A 20,412-nucleotide genomic window follows, 5' to 3' on the forward strand; every position below is an offset into this window, starting at 1 on the left:
TTTTTACTGTATTTTGCTCACCCTTCTTGTGATTTGGCCAGGTATATGGGCTCTGCCATCACTCAGGTTCTTGTCTTCACCTAGACAGTGGATTCTTCTTTTTTCAACTTTTTTTCTTGAACTTTGCTCAGTCTTTTTTTTACGATCAGGCCAGGTTCCTTTGACTCTGCCTTTTTTTTAAAAAAAAATCATGTCCGGCAATGGACCTCCACTTGCTCTGGTGGAGTCCTTCAGTCTCCACGTCTGTAATGGAGCTTTCTATTTAGTCAACCTCCAACTGTGTCTTCAATTTTGGTGCACTTCTCTCAGGTCAGGCTTCAGTTTCTTTAATTTTGCATGCATTGGGATTTGGGGTCCTTCTCCAGCTGCTTTGTGATTCTGGGTTCATTCATTTAGTTGCCACCATGTTGTAAAGGTTCGTTTGGTGTCTCACTAAGAGGTCTGAAGACTTATATGTTTAGACATAAACTATTTATTATTAACCCATAACTATGTACATTTCCCAGGTACTGCTATGCATGGGTGCTGCCTCCACGATGGCTCCCTCTGGACTCTATTCCACTGTCTACTTTCATGTGACTCTCTACATCATGCCATGGGCAGTACTGTTCTCCAGTAGCACATTAACCCTTGCTCTGCCGAACACCTGCTGCTACATACAACACCTACATTCAGCCCTGCCGTATGTGAAAACCATTGATACCACAGGGTTGTTTCACCAGCAAGATGAAGACAACCACATTGTTGGCAGAGATGAGAGATGGTTGGCATTTGCTGGTCATAGCCCTGTCACACTGCCGGCTGTACTTTGAATGGTATCGCGTATGAAGACTGCTAGCAATGGGATACAAAAAAAGTGAAAAATGTACAAACACAAAACATTTTCTCATTATACAGGATTTTCCTTGCTTCACTTTGAACAGTGACGGAAGACACAGACAACATAGGTCCCACGGAAATTATTTGACAGCTGAGTGCAGACACAGTCTGCTGGCAGCCATCTTTATCTGCCCCGACCAATGCAAACCTGGAATCATCTGCCATGATCTAAAATCAATAAGGACTTCCATAATTAGAAAAGATGGAACAAGTGAGACTCTCCAGAAATTTCTGATGCTTAGAGAAACAAATGGGAACAAGATCACCTGATTTTATTTTGGAAACGAGCGGTGGGAAATTCAGCTCCCAATGCTCAGCCAATAAAAACAATAAGCAGCTCCAGGGATTGTATTGTGATTATAAGTGAATTACAGACCCACGGCTCTTAGTGAAGCAAGCTCAGCATTAACATGTGGCAGCTATCTGTGATTTTGACAATGCTGTCAACCAGGATGATAGATGAGAGTTGTCTGTTAATCATCAACACCTTTGTTCAATGTGAAATGTTGCCTGAATGATGTTTTGTTCTAACTGTTTTTCAGAACGAAGAAAGAGGCCAAATTGAGACATCAAACCAGCAGAGAGTGTTTCAATGCCCAGAAATCCATCTCCTCCTTGCTGGCACCTTTTAGACCGCATCAGCCAACAAAAAGCACATTACTCCAGTGCCATACCCACAAGCCCACATAGCTTTCAAGGATTGTTATTTGGGGAACTCGGTGCTGCAGTGACCTTGTTAAGTCATCTAATGTGCTCAGTACAGCTCCATTTGATGGCAATGTATGTGAAAAGTGTGTTGACAGAAACTTCACTTGGCTGATACTGCAGCAAGTCGGACTGTCTGATCAATCTGACAGATTCATCTATAAACTTTCGCCTATTAGTGCAACTTGGATTCAACTTAAATTTGCATCTGGTGCCAACACTGGATATATGAATTCTCTTTTTTTGTTGTTATTGCATGGTACGTTACTTCACATTTCTTGCAGCGAATGGTTTAATATTGAATCTCAGCAGCTGTGGAAAAGGCTCTGGAAATAGTGCAGTGTTTTGTTTCAAAGAAAAAAAATCTTCAAGCACATACACCAAGTTATTTCAATATTTCATGCTCAAGTTCACAAATTAAGGGTCTCTCTGCATTTTGTTTTAAAATCCACATGAATTTGTAGCCCCTGTGCTCATACTCTGCATAAACTAAAGATCATCTTTAATGCCAGAATAATGGGGGCTATACTTCACAAATTGTCAGTTGCATTTAAATTTACGTTAAATGGAAATGAAACCATGTCTGTTCTGCTCAGTGGAGAGCTCCAATCCATCCGTGATCTGAGGGTGAAGCAAATATTGAGGAGCAAAGGATGATCCCATCCATTACAGCCAGTTCTTTACTATTCATATTTAGCATTGTGTCCAAAAACTTCTTTCTTTGTCTGACTCTTACTAGTGCATGGTTACTCACACTACACACAATCTCACCCTATTAGTAATTAAACAACAACAGCATGCAGATATATAGTGCTTTTAAACCAAGATTTAGGGAGGAAATGTCAGAACTTAGGGCATTGACAACTGATGCTATGGCTAGCAATGGCACAGCGATTTAAATTAGGGATGATCTAGAATTAGAGCACAAATATTGGAAGATTGTAGGGCTGGAGGAGATTACAGAAATAGGGAGAGATGAGGCTGTGGAAGGATCTGAAAACAAAGACGAGAATTTTAAAATGGAGGCAATGTGTAATCAGGAGCCAATGTAAATCTGCAAAAGAGGGGTGATGGGTTAAAAAGATTTGGTGTGAATAAGGACTCAGGATAGCAAAGTTTTGGATGACCTCCAGTTTACAGAGGGTAGACTGTGGCAGACCAGTCAGGAATATGTAAGAATAGTAAAGTATAGAGGTAACAAAGGCAAGGACGAGGGCTTCAGTAGCAAATAAACTGAGGCAGGGATGGAGTAGGGTGATGTTTTGGAGGTGGCGCAGATATGTGGTTGGAAACTCGTTTCGGGCATATGGCACTAAGGTTATGAACAGTCTGGTTCAGCCTCAGACAGTTGAAGGAAAAGTTTAACAAGATTCTCTTTGGCATTGTGCAATGTTTCTTGTTTTATATTCTTCATTCACTACCTAAAATCGCTCCACTGACTACTATCCCTCTAACTCTCTTCTTTCAAGTTGCGCCTTAAAACCTTTCTCTTTGTTCATGCTTCTAGTTACCTGTCCACATGTCTTTATGTATTAAATTTTGCCTGAAAATGATCCATTGAGGCAGCTTGGGACATTTTTAAAGGCATGTATAAATGCAAGTTGTTATTGGTGTTGAGTATCCTGTGTGTGCTGGGAAAGCCTTAAATGGCTGCTGAATGAAATATTTAATGTTCAGCAAACTCAGGCCTTGTCCTGACACAATGAGAGGATGGCTGTCAAAGGTGACTCTTCCAGCCATTACATTTCAACTACATTGGAGCACTTAGCTAACCGAGTTCCATTATTTCAGAAATCCATTCAGTAAAAATTACCGGTTGCCTTAACTGTAGTTGGCTCTTATTATTTTGAAGAGATGCTTTGAAAGCTTTTGATCGTTTTCAAAGTAACCCCAGCTTTCTTATACTCAGTGCTTTATTTTGAGAAAACAAGGGCCGCCCTTAAAAACGCAGGTTTTGTTACAATCAAAGGCCTCAAAGGATTGATCCTGCAGTATATTTAGCAGAGTTCAAAACCACCATAAAACTCTACACTTCAATACTTTTACAACAAACCGTGTTAAACTAACAGACCAGTTACACTCCACAATTTGCATCAATTCTGAAGGAGTTTTAGCTTCAAGTTGATGTGAAGTGCAAACTACAACAGTGATGCAAAGTTGTCCAAATTGGACTGAGACCAGCAGTGTGAATGGGCCTTGAGGAGGTGTGCTCTCACACTGCTTCAGCATCCCAGCAGCTGCACTTTAACAGCAGCTGGCATGAAGGGAATTCTAAACATTTCCCTGGTGGTTGAACTAACTGCTCGGGAGCTTCTAAAAAAAACTTTATTTCCACGTTTTAATGTGAGGAACTAACCCGTCGGCTCTTAGTTACCATTAAAATTTAACTGGCGTTTGAATGCCTGTAAGCAGAGCTCAAGTGCTCCAGCTTCCTTGGTCAAGGAACAGTGTGAAGCCAGCTTTACAACTTGCATTGCTGATCCCATAACCCTTTGACCAGGTGCTACCTGTAATATCACACTGCACCCATAAAGCCAACAACACTGTTATTTTCGTATGAAATAAAAGGACAAGCTATTTTAAAAAATGCTTCTTAATTAATAGAAGGGATGTCTTCATTTCACATATAGTTCTACATTGTTCCTTGCAGTTTACTTTGGCTGCCTTGAATTGTAGCAGCACACTTATTAAAACACACAGCATGTGAGATCTTCAAACGTCCAAAGGCTTGACCGAATCCTGCTAAGCTTTGGGTTTAAAAGACCAATGGATCTGTCAATGAGTGATTTATAAGGAAGGGTCTATGTTTAAAAATTGTATATCATATGGAGCCTCTGAAATCACGCGCAAGCAATGGTAAGAAAAGACTATCATGAAGAAGAAATGCACATTGGCCTGCTTTTACTTACTGCACTCATTAGGGAGTCTAACACACTGACAGCGAATGCTGTCCCGCACGCGAATGGCTGTGTCAAATACAACTCAGTATCTGGGTCATCATCATCATCTTGGTCCAAGAATTGAACGTTCGAGTCATTCACTGGAAGGATCAAAAGGAAAGGCAACAAGTTATCAGCGTACACTGAATGGTCAGGGGAGGGACATAAATGCACAGTGGAAGCTATTGAACAGTCAACAGCAGCTCTAAGAGATTGGAAATTGTAATCCCTGAACTTTTTGCTCTAATTTATTTAATATTTCAGTGCAAAGTGCAAAGCATAGCAAGCAAAGTAGAAGTTATTCCTTCTTTTGTAACCCCTGAACTCTGTCTTCAGAGTAAATCTAGCAAAAATAAACAGTTTGAAAGAAGGTTTGATTTGAAGTCTTGTTTTGATTTTTTTTCCCTCTTTTCAGACTTTTTGCGAGAGCTGTGGAAAGAACTGTCAATCAACGTGACAGAGGCTGATGAATAGGCTGAAGCTGCAAAAATGAACTGCAAGCAAAATACTATGGAAACAGCTGCAAGTACAGAACAGTGAGGTCAAAGGGCAAGAGATACTCTGTGAAAATAATAATCGTTAAAAATAAATTAGAAGGACACAACTAAGGCAGCCAACTTCAACCATAGCCAGCAAAAAAAAGACACTGACACTGGAGAAATCTCTCAGCCAAAATGAAAAGAAGAACTGATAAGTGAAGAGAAACTGTGGACAAAAGGAGAAAGGGGCTGCTTACCCAACTCAGTTATCATTGGTATGTTGGCTCCAATGTTTTTTTCCTGATTGAATGAAACCAAAGGGAGCAATTTGCCAGGTTTAACTAATAATGAATGAGAAATTGGTAAACAGGAGGGCATAAAGACACAAGAAGTAACATACAGGTAATACTTTCAAGAGGCACCAAAACAGAGAATCAGTTCATTAAATATTTACCATCACAAGAAACAGTTTCTAAGAACAGATTTTCATTAAAATAAATAACAATGACAATAGGCTTAAGCAGATTAAAATAACAGTAAAGGTTTCTGTTTGAACTTTTTAGGAACCACCTTATATATCTGTTAGCCATTAGGAAAGATTACTTTTTAAAATTATCCTTCGAATTTTCTCTTTCCCTTTCTTGAAGGCACAAACTATGGCTCCATGGCACTGCCCACCTTGCTGTGCCTGACCCAAGTAGTACTTCATTTTTGAGCCCAATAAGTAAAGCAGATCGTTCAAGTAGAGGGCTTCACATCCCAAGTCTTCATCAAAGACAACATGTGAATATTCCAACAAGAGCCAGGGGTTGCTGGCCAGGTGCAGGGATTCTGGCCAACCTTTCCCCTTCCTAATCATATCAGCTGAAATTAACTGATGACACAAACCAGGAATGCTGCCGGGATCTTTCTGTTCTAGATGAGTCCTTTCCACAGCAGGCAGTGGAATCACCAGGGTGTTTTACCAACACCCTCCCTTCCCTCCCCCACCACACTCAGGAAATACAATACTTTTACAGAAAGCGCTTGTTGTCCTTGAAAGAAAAACTTCAAAGAAGTTATTATTATGAAAATTACCATTGTCAGCTAGTTTCTGTCAGCAGAAATCACACATCACATATGTATAAACAACCCCTGCCAAAAAGCGCAATATTTAATAGTCAGGTGCTCAGTGCCTTGCTTTGCTACTGAGAATACAGATTGTGTGTGTCAATTTATGTGAACTTGAGAAAAATACCATGCATGCATTTACAGAGTGTGAATATTTTGGTTTGGGAGCTATTTATTGTCCACATAACGGTGACAGCTAAGGGCTCTTGTTGTGGAACGATTAAGTTAAAGGTGGCCTGATCACAGGAAAACATGCACAACCCAGGACATTCATCTCTGTTTACCAAAGGAAACTTCCTTTTTTGACAGCGAGATGCTTGGCTCACATATCTGACGAGTAGTGAATTTTAATTCCTCAGTTCAGGTGCCACTTGGCTGAAATTCAACACGGAATAGTGTGCCGACCTGAAATTTATTGGCTGATGCCAGCTGAACTGGTCTCTGTTGAGGCAGTGAAGCTCTCCTTTAAATATACACTTTGGAAAGCCTCTCCAACAATGGAGGCAAGATTTCTTTATTTGATTACGATATAATGGAAGGAACAGTACAATATCCTATTGTAAGTCAAAATGAAATAATAATTGACAGGCTGTGAACAGTCGCTTCATAAGTAATATTTATGATTCGAGTAAGATGGCAGTTTCGTTAGATTGGCCACGTTGCTGCTCGTCATAAAGCGTGAATTGTCTCTTTCTCTTTAGATTCAACAGGTTGCTTTCTTCAGAATTCTTTTAGTGGGGAATGAAATATTAAACCCACTGAACATTGTCGATGTCCTTGAGTGAACATGCAATCCCATTACTCCAACTTGAACATATTTTGTCAAATGTGCAGTTGGCTGCTGTGGAAGAAAGGTTGCTTTGTGGCTCTCATTGATTTAGCCATGTGCAACTGACAGTGCATTAATACTGCTGCAGCGCACCCAAATGCAGCAGTGATCAGAGATGAAAATGTAGCTCCCATTTCAATGTTATCAAACCAGGTGAGAAACCTTTTGCAGCTCACTGGAGTGTGACACCAGCAATTTTATGTCATTTAACATCTCTGCAATTTTTGACAGGTGACAGAACCTGACGTCATCTCCATCATGTAAGGCAGAGATTGTAAATGCTGAAGCACAAAAGTGAATAGATTTTGTATCAAGTTGTTCCTGCATACGCAATTCCAGCCAATATGCACTGAAGTTTCAGACTTGCGACAAAACTACCAAAGGATTGTGATTTTAGTACTGGATGACAGTGATACTATCTGATACACAATGTATCATGTAATGTACCCATGTTGTACATGTGATCAGGTCATCAATACGCTACAAGTGATCTGGATTGTAGATACAAAGAACAATAAATCAATTGGAATAAAAAGCACAAGTGGAAAGTTCACACTGGTGGAGATTATAGACACATTTCCTCAGTTGCAGCCAGTCTGTTAGAAGGTGGATATGAAGATATCTGTGCGTTATAAAATGGGTCATTGTTAATTCTATCCTATACATAGGATCCAAGTTTTGGTTAATAAGAGATTAATTTTGCTTATAGGCACTGAGGTTCATTGGTAAATACCATATAAATACATTGGCAATGTCACATTTCAGGATTCTTTGTCCATTTTCCCACAGAATGGATCTAGATATGAGTTTTTAAAAAAATATTTAGAGTTAAAGCTTGCTTTAAAAGGGTTAACTTCTCAGGGCAACTCCATGCTGGCATATGAATCTAAAATCAGATGAAAGGAAGTTAAACATGCTAGTCAGAAGCTGTTTTCCCCAGAGTCTAAAATGTTAAGTAAGTCGGTGGTTTGTCTCTTTAACTGATAAATGCTTCATGCCTGTTGTGTTGAAAAGAATTTTTTTGATCTCTTCCAGAAGGTTATTCTGATTTTTATGGGAATTAGATGCTGTATAGGCAAAAGGCTATGAAACACAGGAAACTGGAGAGAAAGTAAGGTCTGGCCCAAGACTGTAGCACAGAAGTAAAGGAGTAAGCATGTTAATGTTGAGTAAAATGGCTCACTAAAGTGAGATGGCATTGTGAGTTCATTTTTTTAATATGTCATTATACAAAGCTAAGTTGAATCTGCTTTTAACTTATAACTAGGTATGTTCACCTCACTGTGAAATAAAGCCGCTTAATGATTCAAACAATGCTTTGCTTCAATTAGTTTAACTTGGTCTTCCTTTATAGAGAGTAACGAAACATATACAAAAGACATGACATCCAGTCCAAATAACAAGGAGGTTTGATTATTATATTGTGGATTAACGTACAAGTAAAAACAGGGGACTGTTAATCAACCGCCATACAGGCTGGACTCCCTGATTGCTTCTGGGAGTGGCTGAAGCCAGTGAACCCAGAAAGTAACTACAGCAGACTGAATTTATGACAAGAAAATAAACTCAGTCGTAACAGTCACGTCTCACGCCTTCAATGTTTGACGAAGTTTTCAACTCCACGAAATTGTCCTCAGGACAGAAGGTCTGACATGAGTCTGGATGACCTGGATATCGAGAGGGTTTGAATAAAAACAAAATAAGTCATGAGCTACTTTCAGTTTAAAGAATAACTTTGCTAGCTGGTTTGTGCCATAGATTGCTACCAAACGCAGGAGATGATGTTCCTGTTCAAGTATTCAATGGGGAATTGGATCAATTACTGATTCAGTGATGAGTAGAGCAATGTAGGTCAGGAAATGGCACAAGGAATATTTGTCAGATCAAATCCCAAAACTGAGCCATGGAGATTGTCTGAATGCACCGGTCTGGTTCTACATTCTTAAATGCTTAACATAGACTGGCAAAGTCAAGCTGCCATGGTTGATACACAATGTACAGCTTCATCAAGAATACAGTGCCATTGAAGAAATTGTTTTTGCTAAACCTGCAATATTCCAATAAAAGTAAAGTTACTTCTTTATTTTGTGCTTAGTATCCTATTTTAACTATTTTATTTAAGCCAGCTAAGGAAAATAATTAAGAAGGAAAAGCTGCAACAATTTTTAGACATTATTCCATTAATTAAGAGCACATTTGACCTAATGACTGATTTTCTGGGAATATGACCTGAAGAATAATATAAATAACCTTTTTTCCGGGGATTCTAAACTAAGCATCTTTTCTCCAAGAATAACCTACTGCTATTCCTTTGATATATATTGTCCATGGTTGCCTTTCATGTTGTTTCTTAATTAGGTTCAAGCAATCATTCATGTTAACTTGATTTTTCACTCTCTAATTTTTTTAATGGCTTTTGTGAGAGGCAGCTGCAGTGGAACTGAAAATGCTTCACTTTCAACATCAAGCACTCCCAGGTCAGATGGAGCACAGGTAATGAGTTAAGATGATGTAAAACTCCCTCTTAATATACCAACAATGGGAGCTGACTGCCTGTGTGTGCTGTCTCTCGTAAAATCATAAACTCTCATGACTTTACTACATTATTGGAAGGCAAGAACTTCTCCCCACTATCACTGTTTCAGTACAGGGTTTCTACTTTCTGAACTATTGCCATCAGGCTGAGATGGTCAGCTGCTATTTAATTATCAGTACTTTTGGGCCCATGTCCATAGGAGGCGGGTGGGGCTGCCTCCAGCAACATTCTCCAATGAAACAGTCTTCTGGAACAATATCGTATTTTGTGATTTTTGTTATTTTTTAAAAAGGTGATCACAGTAGGTAAAATTGGAATCTCAAATGGCTTGTGTTTTTATTTTCTACTGCTGAAGGCTTTATGCTGATTGGTATTTTAAATATAGCAGGGAGGAGAAATGTAGGATATTGGTGGTTCACCTTGGGTCTCTTGCAAGCAAGTAAGATGAAGAGACTTTCATTTCTTCAGTGTGGGATGGGTTTGATCTAAAGGTGAAATATTGGTCCAGAATTTGTTACGTGCCCCGTGATTTGGATATTTGTTCTCACTGTTCAGTTTAAATTAGTTTTATGTTGCAAACTGGACATCGAGATGATAGCAATGGGGTACTTGGGACCTTGGTGAATGACAGTGCTAAGGAGGAGATTTTACTGGCCCCCTGGTGGCAGGCTAGGAGGTGGGGGTGAGGGAGGGGTAGTATGGTGCGTGTGGAGGAACAATGCCATGGAACTGCATTAGGAGGGCTCCCTGATGGAGTCCTGTTGCCGGGCATTTTACCAGCGGAGGAAACCACACTGTTTTGGCTATCTGCTGAATGGAGGTCCAATTAAGGATAACTTTCTCTGGAACAGCCTCATGTTGCATAGGTAGGCCACCAGCCGCATGGAGGAAACCTCACATTGGCTTTCATTGGTTGGGGAGGGTTACCCCCCACCCCCCCACCCTGCACTAATCACTGGGGCCTGCCTGCCTGGCCCCATCAGAGAAAATAATTTTTTACCTCCCCTGCTGAGGCACCCCGAAATGGATGCATCCACTCATCTTCCTTGCAACCTGAGCAGCGGCTGCCTCTCTTGGTGGTGCTGCCAAGGCTGCAGAGCTACTGGCCTTCTGACTGGGTTGGCAGTGTGGAGACCCAGCCCAATATCCTTAATTGGAAGCTGGGTTTGATAGCGGCCAAAATTAAGATGACAGCTCCAGGAAGATTTCTGCCATGGGCCCTGCAGGCTTGAGGCCCATATCTGGTCCCAATGCCAGGACTTAAAAATTTAAAGGTAAAATTTCAGCCTAAATGTTTATTTACACTCAAGGACAGAAAGAAACAACTGAATGATAGAGCAGGAAATCAGGTGAATTAAACACAAGATACAAGATCAAACTAGATACACAAGAGCAATAAAGGGAAAAAGCAAAAGTTTGGATTGAGAAAGAAAACACAGAAAGGAAAAGTAATGAAAAAGTGTAACATTCATAATGCCTCTAGGTGCAATTTTCCACCTGTGGGAGTGAGACTCCGTAATTTCAACTATTCCCTTTCTGGGTGTCCAAGGTTGAGTTTCACGTCAGGTCCATAAAAACTCCATTCTTATCATGTGAATTAGCAGCCCTAACTTTCTACAGCAAATCTAATGGCATATACAGCACATTGTCTTGTTGACGAGCTTCCATTTTGTGAGGCTAATGGTGCAAATTGTTCAGCAATTCGTGGCGATTCGAAGCTTAAGGATACCTCTTCTCACCACAAATTGCTGGGTTATTTATGCACTAGTAACTGCAGATGTTTCATTTTTCCAACAAAATCTGGACCAATGCTACTCACTATGCTACCCAGGCACCAGATTATTAATGCAAAGACTCCAGATGCTATTGTACCTTTAAAAAAAAGTCAGAAGGTTACTGTATGTTTTCATCATGATAACCAGGTTCCACACATGAAGGGAAAAAGGATTATTATAATTATAGTAGATTTCATATGACATGTTTAATATATCCTAGACAGGGCCTTTATCATAACTAACTACAATTATCTCCTAGTGAACTTGCAGTAATCATGTCACGGTTGTTAACCTCTGGTGTAAATACTGACATAAGTGACTGCACTTCAAAAAAGTAGTTCATTGTGTGAAACACTTAAAAGACATTTCAATGTGCAAAGATTTTAAATGCAAGTCTTATTACTGTTGTGTAGAAATGAATCAAGGATATGAAGCAGAGTGTTAGTGCCAGGACTGTATTCAGAAGAAGAGTATAGAGGTGAAATATTTTGGGATTTCTATTTGATTATGGTAGGATTGCAACGCAATTTATTTCAAAATAACAATATTATGTTAGCAATCAGTTTGTAAGAGGTTAAATCGACTAACACAGCTCCAAGCGATACCAATTAGATCTAGATGAACCTGTTGGTGAAGCGTTGCTTTCTGCACACCATTTTAGCTTGAGACTATTTAAGTTCATTTAAACATACCACAAGTATCCAGACCTACTATGTTAGGATGGTTTATTTATTTGAGCACAGCAGGTGATTGTTGGAGGGAACACTCACATGGGAGTGATAGATGGTTTAATTGCCGATAGCATAAAAGGGTCAATATCATATTGGCCACCCTTTATACACCTCTTCCAATTTCCTTTCCCGGTGACTTGAATGGAAGGTGATTCCAGAGAGGTTTATAATGAACGGTCAATTTGCTACCACTCATTTTGCACTATCGTCATAAGTTAAAATAACCCCCGGTTGAGTGATCAGGCCTTTGGCGTTCTGTTCATCAGGAAATAAGAGAACAAAGCATCACTTGGCCTGGGAATATCTTGAAGACCTAGGAATAGAAACAAATTCAAAGAGTGACCGCGTTTTACTCAAGGTAGTGCCTATCAGAGGAATCACTGGGCAGAAAAGTTATATTTAGCCCATTAACAGGGACAGTTTTATTATTTTCTATTTTACAAGGAATTTACTGAAAAATAGGTCGTAATTCATTGTAATCATTACACAGTTTGTGTTTGTGAAATGTAGTTCTGCCTTTGGCCTCATCTTATTTAAGTGTTCATCAGATTGAAGAAGTCTGCATGGTGGATTATAGATTCCTGTTCATAAGCCAAGGTGCTTTATTGCTTTGATCCCTGGGTCACATCATCTTATAACTAAATATTGGGCATTAAAGATCAACCTCAGATTGTAAAATTTCCAAGAGCTGCTTACGTGAAAGATTGGTAAAATTGAACCTGAGAGATACGTAATATAGACCTAAAATTTGTAACAATCCCATATTGTGAATATCAATTTGGCAGCAAATTTGCAAACATAACTGATAATCTCCCAATCACACCATCAGACATTATCCATTTCCAGCATAAAAGTGCAATGATAACTGCTTATTAACCTGGATTTTGCTGTGGTTATGATGGCAGCGTTCACCATCATTACTCCACTGAATCTGATTGAAATTACTAAAGTCTGCAAATGCATAGAATAACATGGAAACCTGTTAGTGAGTCTATGCTCCACCTAAGCTCTACCTCTTCTTAAATCCCTATACACACACATACAAGACATATAAGGCGCACAAAAACATGGGTTTTAAGGGTGGGATAAAACAGTTCAGTAGCACCAATTCTGGAGTACAGGGTTCGATAGGTTGATTTTGATCGAAGTCTTCCAAATACCTTCCAGTCTTTGATGACATGAGGTGGTGTTCCAACACTTTCAGTCTTTATTTCATTGGTTGAGCACTTGCCTTTCAATGTCTCTAACAGTGTTTTTCCCCTTTGCCTCTTGACAGGGGTTTTTAGAGAGAGAGCAGGTTATAGAGATATTAGGGAAAAAAATCCAGCTAGCTATTATTGTAGAATTACTGGAATCTTACACACACAGGAGACAGAGCTTTTAGGCCTTGTTCCTTTCAGGCTAGGAGCTATTCTGTTGCACTACACTCACACAAACCCTGGTGTACAACTGAAGTTTCCACAGACTGCAACCTCTGTTGCAATTGTGAATTGATGTGAAACCTCTAGATTTGACTGTTCCAACACACTCCCGACTGGTCTCCCACATTCTATCTTTCATTAATTTGCATTCATCCAAAGCTCTGCTGCTCGTGTCCTAACAAGCACTAAGTACCATTCACCTATCATGTCTGTGCTCACTGACCACTGGCTTCTGGTCAAGCAACACCGATTTTAAAATTTGCACCCTCATGTTAAGGACAGAGATTGTGTGGCTCCTTCTAGTCTGTAATCAGGATGATTGTATGCAAGGTGTGTTTATTTCCTTACCCGCAGACTGATTTTTTTTCTCATTTAAAATAAATTCCAGCAGTAGGCTTTTTATGACTTTAAAAGTAGAAGGTTATTTGTGATCACTCACTTACCCTGGATGTTTAAAATACAATGGGCAGAATCTTGCAGTCAGAGAGCAGGGGGCGGGGCCCGCTCGCCGACGCGTAAAATGACGCAAGATGGCATCGGTCAGAACCCCCGATGTCTTCCCGCCCCATTTAAATCTTCAGGAAGGCGGGGGCGCAGCAAAATCAGCTGCGGGCCCGCCGGCCTGTCAATGGCCAATTGAGGCCATTGACAGGATCATTTATACAATTAAAGGACCTGCCCGTCCAACCTTAAGGTTGGCGAGCAGGCCAAGAACCCTGGCGGCAAATAGAGAAAACATGAAACCTCACCCAGCGGCGGGATGAGGTTTTATGCAGGGTTTCAAAAATTTTAATAAAGTTATTTAGGTAAATTATAAACATGTCCCAACTCATGTGACATTGTTAGGGAATTTTTATTTTTTATTTTTAATATTTCTCAAAGTGGAAGCGACCTCCTTGACGCTGCACTTTGCCTCAGGGAGATGTGCGCTCTTTCGTGCACTCTCGCTTTTGGGGAATCCTACCCCCTGCCCGCAAAAGAAGTGCACAGCACTTCCCGCCGGATGTCACGCTGGGTGGGCCTTAATTGGCCCGCCCACTTAAAATGGCGGCGGGGCCCGCTTCTCCAGCAGGAATCGTCTCCCCGCCCGCCCGACAGGCAGAAAATTCTGCCCAAAGTCTCAATCACTCATCTTACTCACACTATCACACACGGTAAGGTTAGGTAGAGATGAAGTTAAGGCCATGATTATAAAAATGGAATGTATAACTCAGTCTCTATGTTGGTGCAGGCCTGATATCTTCTTTGTTGAGTTAATACTTTAGTTGGAGTGAACATCTTTTAGAAACAAAGAATTTTCAGGAACAGCAGTTTAAAATACTGCAAAGCTTCTTGTAGACAAATAGCCAAGAGATTGGTTTTCAGGAGGACTTGGAAACTGGAACAAGTACAGTACTTTGGCTGCATTAAGATGGTTCAGCTGTTTCAGATGTTTTTGGTGTTTCAGATTTTTCTCTGCTGGATTTGCTTTGTTCAGGGTATTTTAAACTGCTGTTCCTGAAAATTAGTTTCAATCACATGGCTGCAGTGTGAACACTTCTGGGGTCTAGACCACCATGATACCGCCCAACCCCAACACCCACCCCTCCCCCCGCCCCACCTTAAACCAGTTTATATTTCACCCCTCTCTTCGGATTCACCTAGTTCTGTTGAAGGGTCATGAGGACTCGAAACGTCAACTCTTTTCTTCTCCGCCGATGCTGCCAGACCTGAGTTTTTCCAGGTAATTCTGTTTTTGTTTTGGATTTTCAGCATCCGCAGTTTTTTGTTTTTATGATACAAGGACAGTTGACAATGCTCATTAACTCTTATCTCTGCCCCAACTTGAGCTCAAATATTCTTCTTTGTTCAATGTGGTACTCGGAGATCAACAATCTTGAGATCCCATATTCCTCAAACTCTGGTTCATCCTTAAGCAATGAGGTGTGCCAACTCAAAGATGGCTGGGATGTTCCCTTATTCGGGCTCATGTTAAGCTTAGAATTGGCCACAGAATCGAATACCATGCACAGTTTTAATGCCCATGGTCACATGTTAAGTTGCGACCACTTTCACAAATTATGATCTTGTAGTCCAAAATATCCAATATCCTCATGTTTGTACTAAGCTTTGCATACCTCCCCACCAAAGGAAAAAATAGTATATCATGACATTTTTATACGATTGGCCTGTTGTAAAGATCAGATCTTTTTATTCTGTTGGACTGTGGATTAAAATTACAATGGCTGCAGTTTGAAGGACATGTCTACTGGAATAGTGTGAGGGATATATACAATGTTGCTGACCTGGAACAGAGTATGCCATGAAAGACAAGGGTGGTGCCAAGGAGGAGTCCGAGCTAATGGGGAACTGCCTGGCAACAATGTTTTAATTGGCTCCTGACCAGGTGACCAGGGCTTGTGTGAGAGTAGTGCAGCAGAATAGCTCCTAGCCTGAAAGGAACAAGGCCAAAAACCTCTGTCTACTGTGTGTGTAAGATTCCAGTAATTCTACAATAATACCTAGCTAGATATTTTCCCTCATATCACTATAACCTGCTCTCTCTCTGAAAACCCCTGTCAAGAAGCAAAGGGAAAAATCATTGTTAGAGACATTGAAAGGCAAGTGCTCAACCAGTGAACTAAAGGCTGAAAGTGCTGGAAGACCACCTCGTGTCATGAACAAAGAACTGAAAGGAATTTGGAAGACATCAATCAAAATCAACCCATCGAATTCTGTAAGAATTGGTGCGACTGAACAGTTTTATCCCACCCTTTAAATCCATGTTTTTGTGCGCCTTATGTGTCTTGTATGTGTGTATAGAAATTTAAGAAGGGGTAGAGTTTACGTTATAGAGTTAGAAATTAGCAGTTCATACTCCTTTCTTTTGCCACTGGTTAAAGGCAATTTGTTCAATAAACAGTTATTTACTTATTAGGTTTACTAAGCTGGTGCTTGTATTCTGTTAACCTAATTTAACCAATTAGGTGGGTTGAACAAATTTTTCCCATTTGTTGCGGCTCAGGGAGCAGTGGGCTTTAATATTGCAGCGCACCATCCCCAGTGAGTTATGACACTGTGAAGTAAGGATAAAACACACCTTCATTTTGCACACATATTCTGGCATTCACACAGGAGTCTATCATTGTTACTGTTTTCCCTATAGGTTGAGTCCCCGGCTAGTTTATACTCTGGACAGAACGTAAGCAATGACATTATTCTTTCCAACGATATGTGTAATGTTTAAATGAAAAGGCTGTAAGAGTGAACTCAAATCAAACCAATCTTGCATTGGTCATTTTAAATTTCTCCACGAACTTCAAAGCATTATGGTCTGTGTATATCAAGGCCTCTCGGAGCCCATTGCTAACACAGGCCTTGAAATGTTGGAAAGCCATCAAGAATGTTTCTTTGTTGATTGTAGAGAACTGTTGTTGATGTGTATTTAGCTTTTTTGAGAAATAGCTAATCAGGTGTATAAGTCCAGGACCATTTTCCTCATGTGGGACAGTTCCCACTCCAATGTCACTGGCATCGATAGCTATTCTAAAAGATTACTGAAATCTGGGGCAGCTATAGCAGGGGTTCATTTGGGAGGATGGCTTTTAATTTCTCGAAAACCTTTTGGCATCTCTCTGTTCACAATACCTTGAAGGTTTTCTTCAGCAAATCTGTGAGTAGGGCAGCTAGGATGCTAAAGTTTGGGACAAACTTTCGCAAAACACGCATATGCCCAGAAATCACAGGGTCTTCTCTCTTTCTTTTGGCAATAGGAAAATTGACCAGGAGGTGTATTTTTGCATCCCAGGCTAACACGTGGCCTTGTCCCTAACAAGTGCCCTGGGTAATAACCTTTGCCTTAACAAACTCGCTTTTAACTAAGTCCATTACAAGGTTAGCCTTCGTAGATCCTGGAACCATTGCCTCCAGGTGGTCTAAATGATCCTTCCAGGTTATCACTGTAGATTAACAGGTCATCCAGGTACACTGCACAGTTGGTTAATCCAGCTAGTACCTGTTTTGGCAATGTCTGAAAGGTTGCTGCAGTATTTTTAGGGCCGAAGGGCATGACTTTACACAGGTATAGGCCAGCTGGGGTGACAAAAGCCAAAATTTCTCTCACTTTGGGGGTCATGGGAACTTGCCAATACCCTTCAAAGAGGTCGATTTTTCTGAGGCAGGCAGAGTGACCTGCCTTATCTATCTAATCTTCAATGTGATGGATTGTAGGGCCTTGGCTTATTGAGTCATTGCCCTGGGCTAGTTTGGGGGTGAGCCAGAGTGGGAAAGGAGAGGGAGAGAGAGAGGGTGAGAGAGAGGAAGTGAGAAAGGGAGTGAGAAAGGGAGTGAGAGAGGGACTGAGAGGGGGAGAGCGAGGCAGAGCAGGGGAGAGAGGGAAGGAGAGAGAGATACAGACAGACAGAGTGTATATGAATTGGTCCTGGTCACTGCATGAACCGTCTGGTAATCAATACGGAGCTGTTTTGATCCATCTGGTTTTAGGACTAGTGCAATGATGACAATGATAAGTGTGAAGTTATTCACTTTGGTAGAAAAACAGAAAATTTCTTAAATGTAAGAGATTGGGAAGTGTGGATGTCCAAAGGGGCCTCAGTGTCCTTGTTCGTGAGTCACTGAAAGTTATCATGCAGGTGCAGCAAGCAATTGGGAAGACAAATGGTATGTTGGAGATTGCAAGGGGATTTGAGTGCAGGAGTAAAGGTGTCTTGCTGTAATTACATAGAGCCTTGGTGAAACCACATTTAGGGCAGAATTTTTCCTATGGCAGGCGGGACCAGGCAAGGAGCCAATTAAGACCTCCCACAGCGTAATATGCGACCGATAGTGTTCAGCGCTACCTGTACGGGGGGGTCGTGCGAGAGTCGGGGCCAGCGCTCTTTCACACATGCACGCGACAGAGTGCAGCAATCTCCCTGAGGAACAGAGCTGCCTCAGGGAGATCGAATGGGTACTAAAACAATTAAATAAATGATTTAAAAATTTATTTAAACATGTCCCCTCACGTGACTGTATCACGAGTTGGGACATATTTTTAAATTTATGAAAATGTATTTATTTATTTGATAAAAGCTTCAGGAGACCTCATCCACGAGCAGTGGATGAGCAACCCGGGGCGGGGGGGAGAAAGGGAGCAGGGCACCCGACTCCATCGACAGCTCACCCCTCCTCCTTTTCCCAACTCTTTTGGTGTCCCAGGACAGGGGCTCAGCCCCTACATACTGAGGAAGGGCTCCAGGTCCAGGTGTAGCCTCAGACTGGGAGTTGGCCAGGGCCTTGGCTTATTGAGTCATTGCCCTGGGCTGGTTTGAGGGTGAGCCAGTGTGGGAAAGGAGAGGGAGTGAGAGGGAGAGAGAGGGAGAGGGAGAGAGAGGGATTGAGAGGGGGTGAGAGAGGGTGAGAGGGGGAGAGAGGGGGGGAGAGAGGGGGAGAGAGGGAGGGTGAAAGGAGAGAGAGATACAGACAGACAGAGTGGGAATTGGAGAGAGAGAGATACAGACAGACAGAGTAGGAATTGGAGAGAGAGAGATACAGACAGACAGAGTGGGAATTGGAGAGAGAGAGATACAGACAGACAGAGTGGGAATTGGAGAGAGAGAGATACAGACAGACAGAGTGGGAATTGGAGAGAGAGAGATACAGACAGACAGAGTGGGAATTGGAGAGAGAGAGATACAGACAGACAGAGTGGGAATTGGAGAGAGAGAGATACAGACAGACAGAGTGGGAATTGGAGAGAGAGAGATACAGACAGACAGAGTGGGAATTGGAGAGAGAGAGATACAGACAGACAGAGTGGGAATTGGAGAGAGAGAGATACAGACAGACAGAGTGGGAATTGGAGAGAGAGAGAGACAGAGAAACAGAAAAACCAGTTGTGAGTTGGAACATCATCGGTACCAGAAGACATAACAAGGCTCATTAAGGAAAAGCAAACTCAGCCATTACATTGAAGCAGTGGGTGAGCTGAATATTTCTATATTCTCTCTAAAAAAAAATAAAGTTGGTTGTTAAGTGTGTGTGGCCTGCGTCTGATTTTGCCTATGTGAACGGTCCTTGATAAGAACAAGGCTCCCCACCGAGGTAGATGATCAGCCATGATCTAACTGAATGATAGAGCATGCTCGATGGGCTGAATGGCCTACTCCTGTTCCTATGCTCCTAATGGGGGTGCTCCAGATGCGCTTGATTATACCATTGTCTAGCATGCATTTAATTTCTTGTCTGACCTGAGCCAGCTTGTTGGGGCTCAGTTGGTAGGGATTCTGTTTTATCGGTGGGGTGTCTCCTACATCCATATCATGGTTTGTCAGTTGGGTACACCCTTGTTGATCACTACAGATTTCTTGAAATTCCTTGAGTCTGCTGGCTATATCCTTCCTCTGCTCATCTGTTGGTAAGTTAACAGGGCACTTAGATTTTCTAGAATTTTGGTGTTTGCCAGCATAATAGGCAGGGGGTTGACCTGGGAGTCCTCTATTCCCTCCTCCTTGTCTGATTTCCTGGCTGTCCTCTGCAAACACTTACATGTTAAATAGGCTCTCGGCTGTGATATTCCTTTAACATATTAAGGTGGCATAATCAGTGTTTCTTCCTCTGGTTAGAAGTTATGGATCAGGTAATTTACCTCATTGATCTTTATAGCTACCCGATATGGACCACTAAATTTGACCCTTAAAGGATCTTTTTGCAATGGCGGCAGCATGATGACCTGTTCTCCCAACTGGAGAGTTCAGATTTCAGCATGCCTTTTCATAGAATCATAGAAACGTACAGCACAGAAGGAGGCCATTTGACCCATTGTGCCTGTACTGGCTTTTTAATGTAGAGCAGTCATGTTTAAGCCCCATATCCATGCTTTTTGTCCACAATGCAGTAAGGTTCTCACCCTCAAGTACCCGTCCAAGTCCCCTTTAAAAATTATTTATGGAATCAGCTTCCACCACCTTTTCAGCTTTTCGGTTTAATTTCAGTGGAATTCAATCAACCATTGGGTAGATTCAGGTAAAT

At 41.3% G+C, this 20,412-nt stretch overlaps 1 protein-coding gene across 4 annotated transcripts in view; it reads right to left on the reverse strand.

The window, feature by feature from the left end:
- kcnma1a (potassium large conductance calcium-activated channel, subfamily M, alpha member 1a) overlaps nucleotides 1-20,412 on the reverse strand; it is a 770,607-nt gene that overhangs the window by 48,412 nt on the left and 701,783 nt on the right. For 3 of the 4 annotated variants that reach the window (XM_041176516.1, XM_041176514.1, XM_041176513.1), the window contains exons 24-25: nucleotides 5,260-5,343; nucleotides 4,494-4,624 (exon numbers count right to left, since the gene is read on the reverse strand). In XM_041176516.1, coding sequence (XP_041032450.1) covers nucleotides 4,494-4,624; nucleotides 5,260-5,343 — 215 coding nt within the window. Of the gene's footprint in view, nucleotides 1-4,493; nucleotides 4,625-5,259; nucleotides 5,344-12,150; nucleotides 12,297-20,412 lie in introns of those variants that run through there. The other variant, XM_041176515.1, reaches the window with a different exon arrangement.

Source organism: Carcharodon carcharias, chromosome 28 (genome assembly GCF_017639515.1).
Source record: "Carcharodon carcharias isolate sCarCar2 chromosome 28, sCarCar2.pri, whole genome shotgun sequence".
Lineage (NCBI taxonomy): Eukaryota > Metazoa > Chordata > Chondrichthyes > Lamniformes > Lamnidae > Carcharodon > Carcharodon carcharias.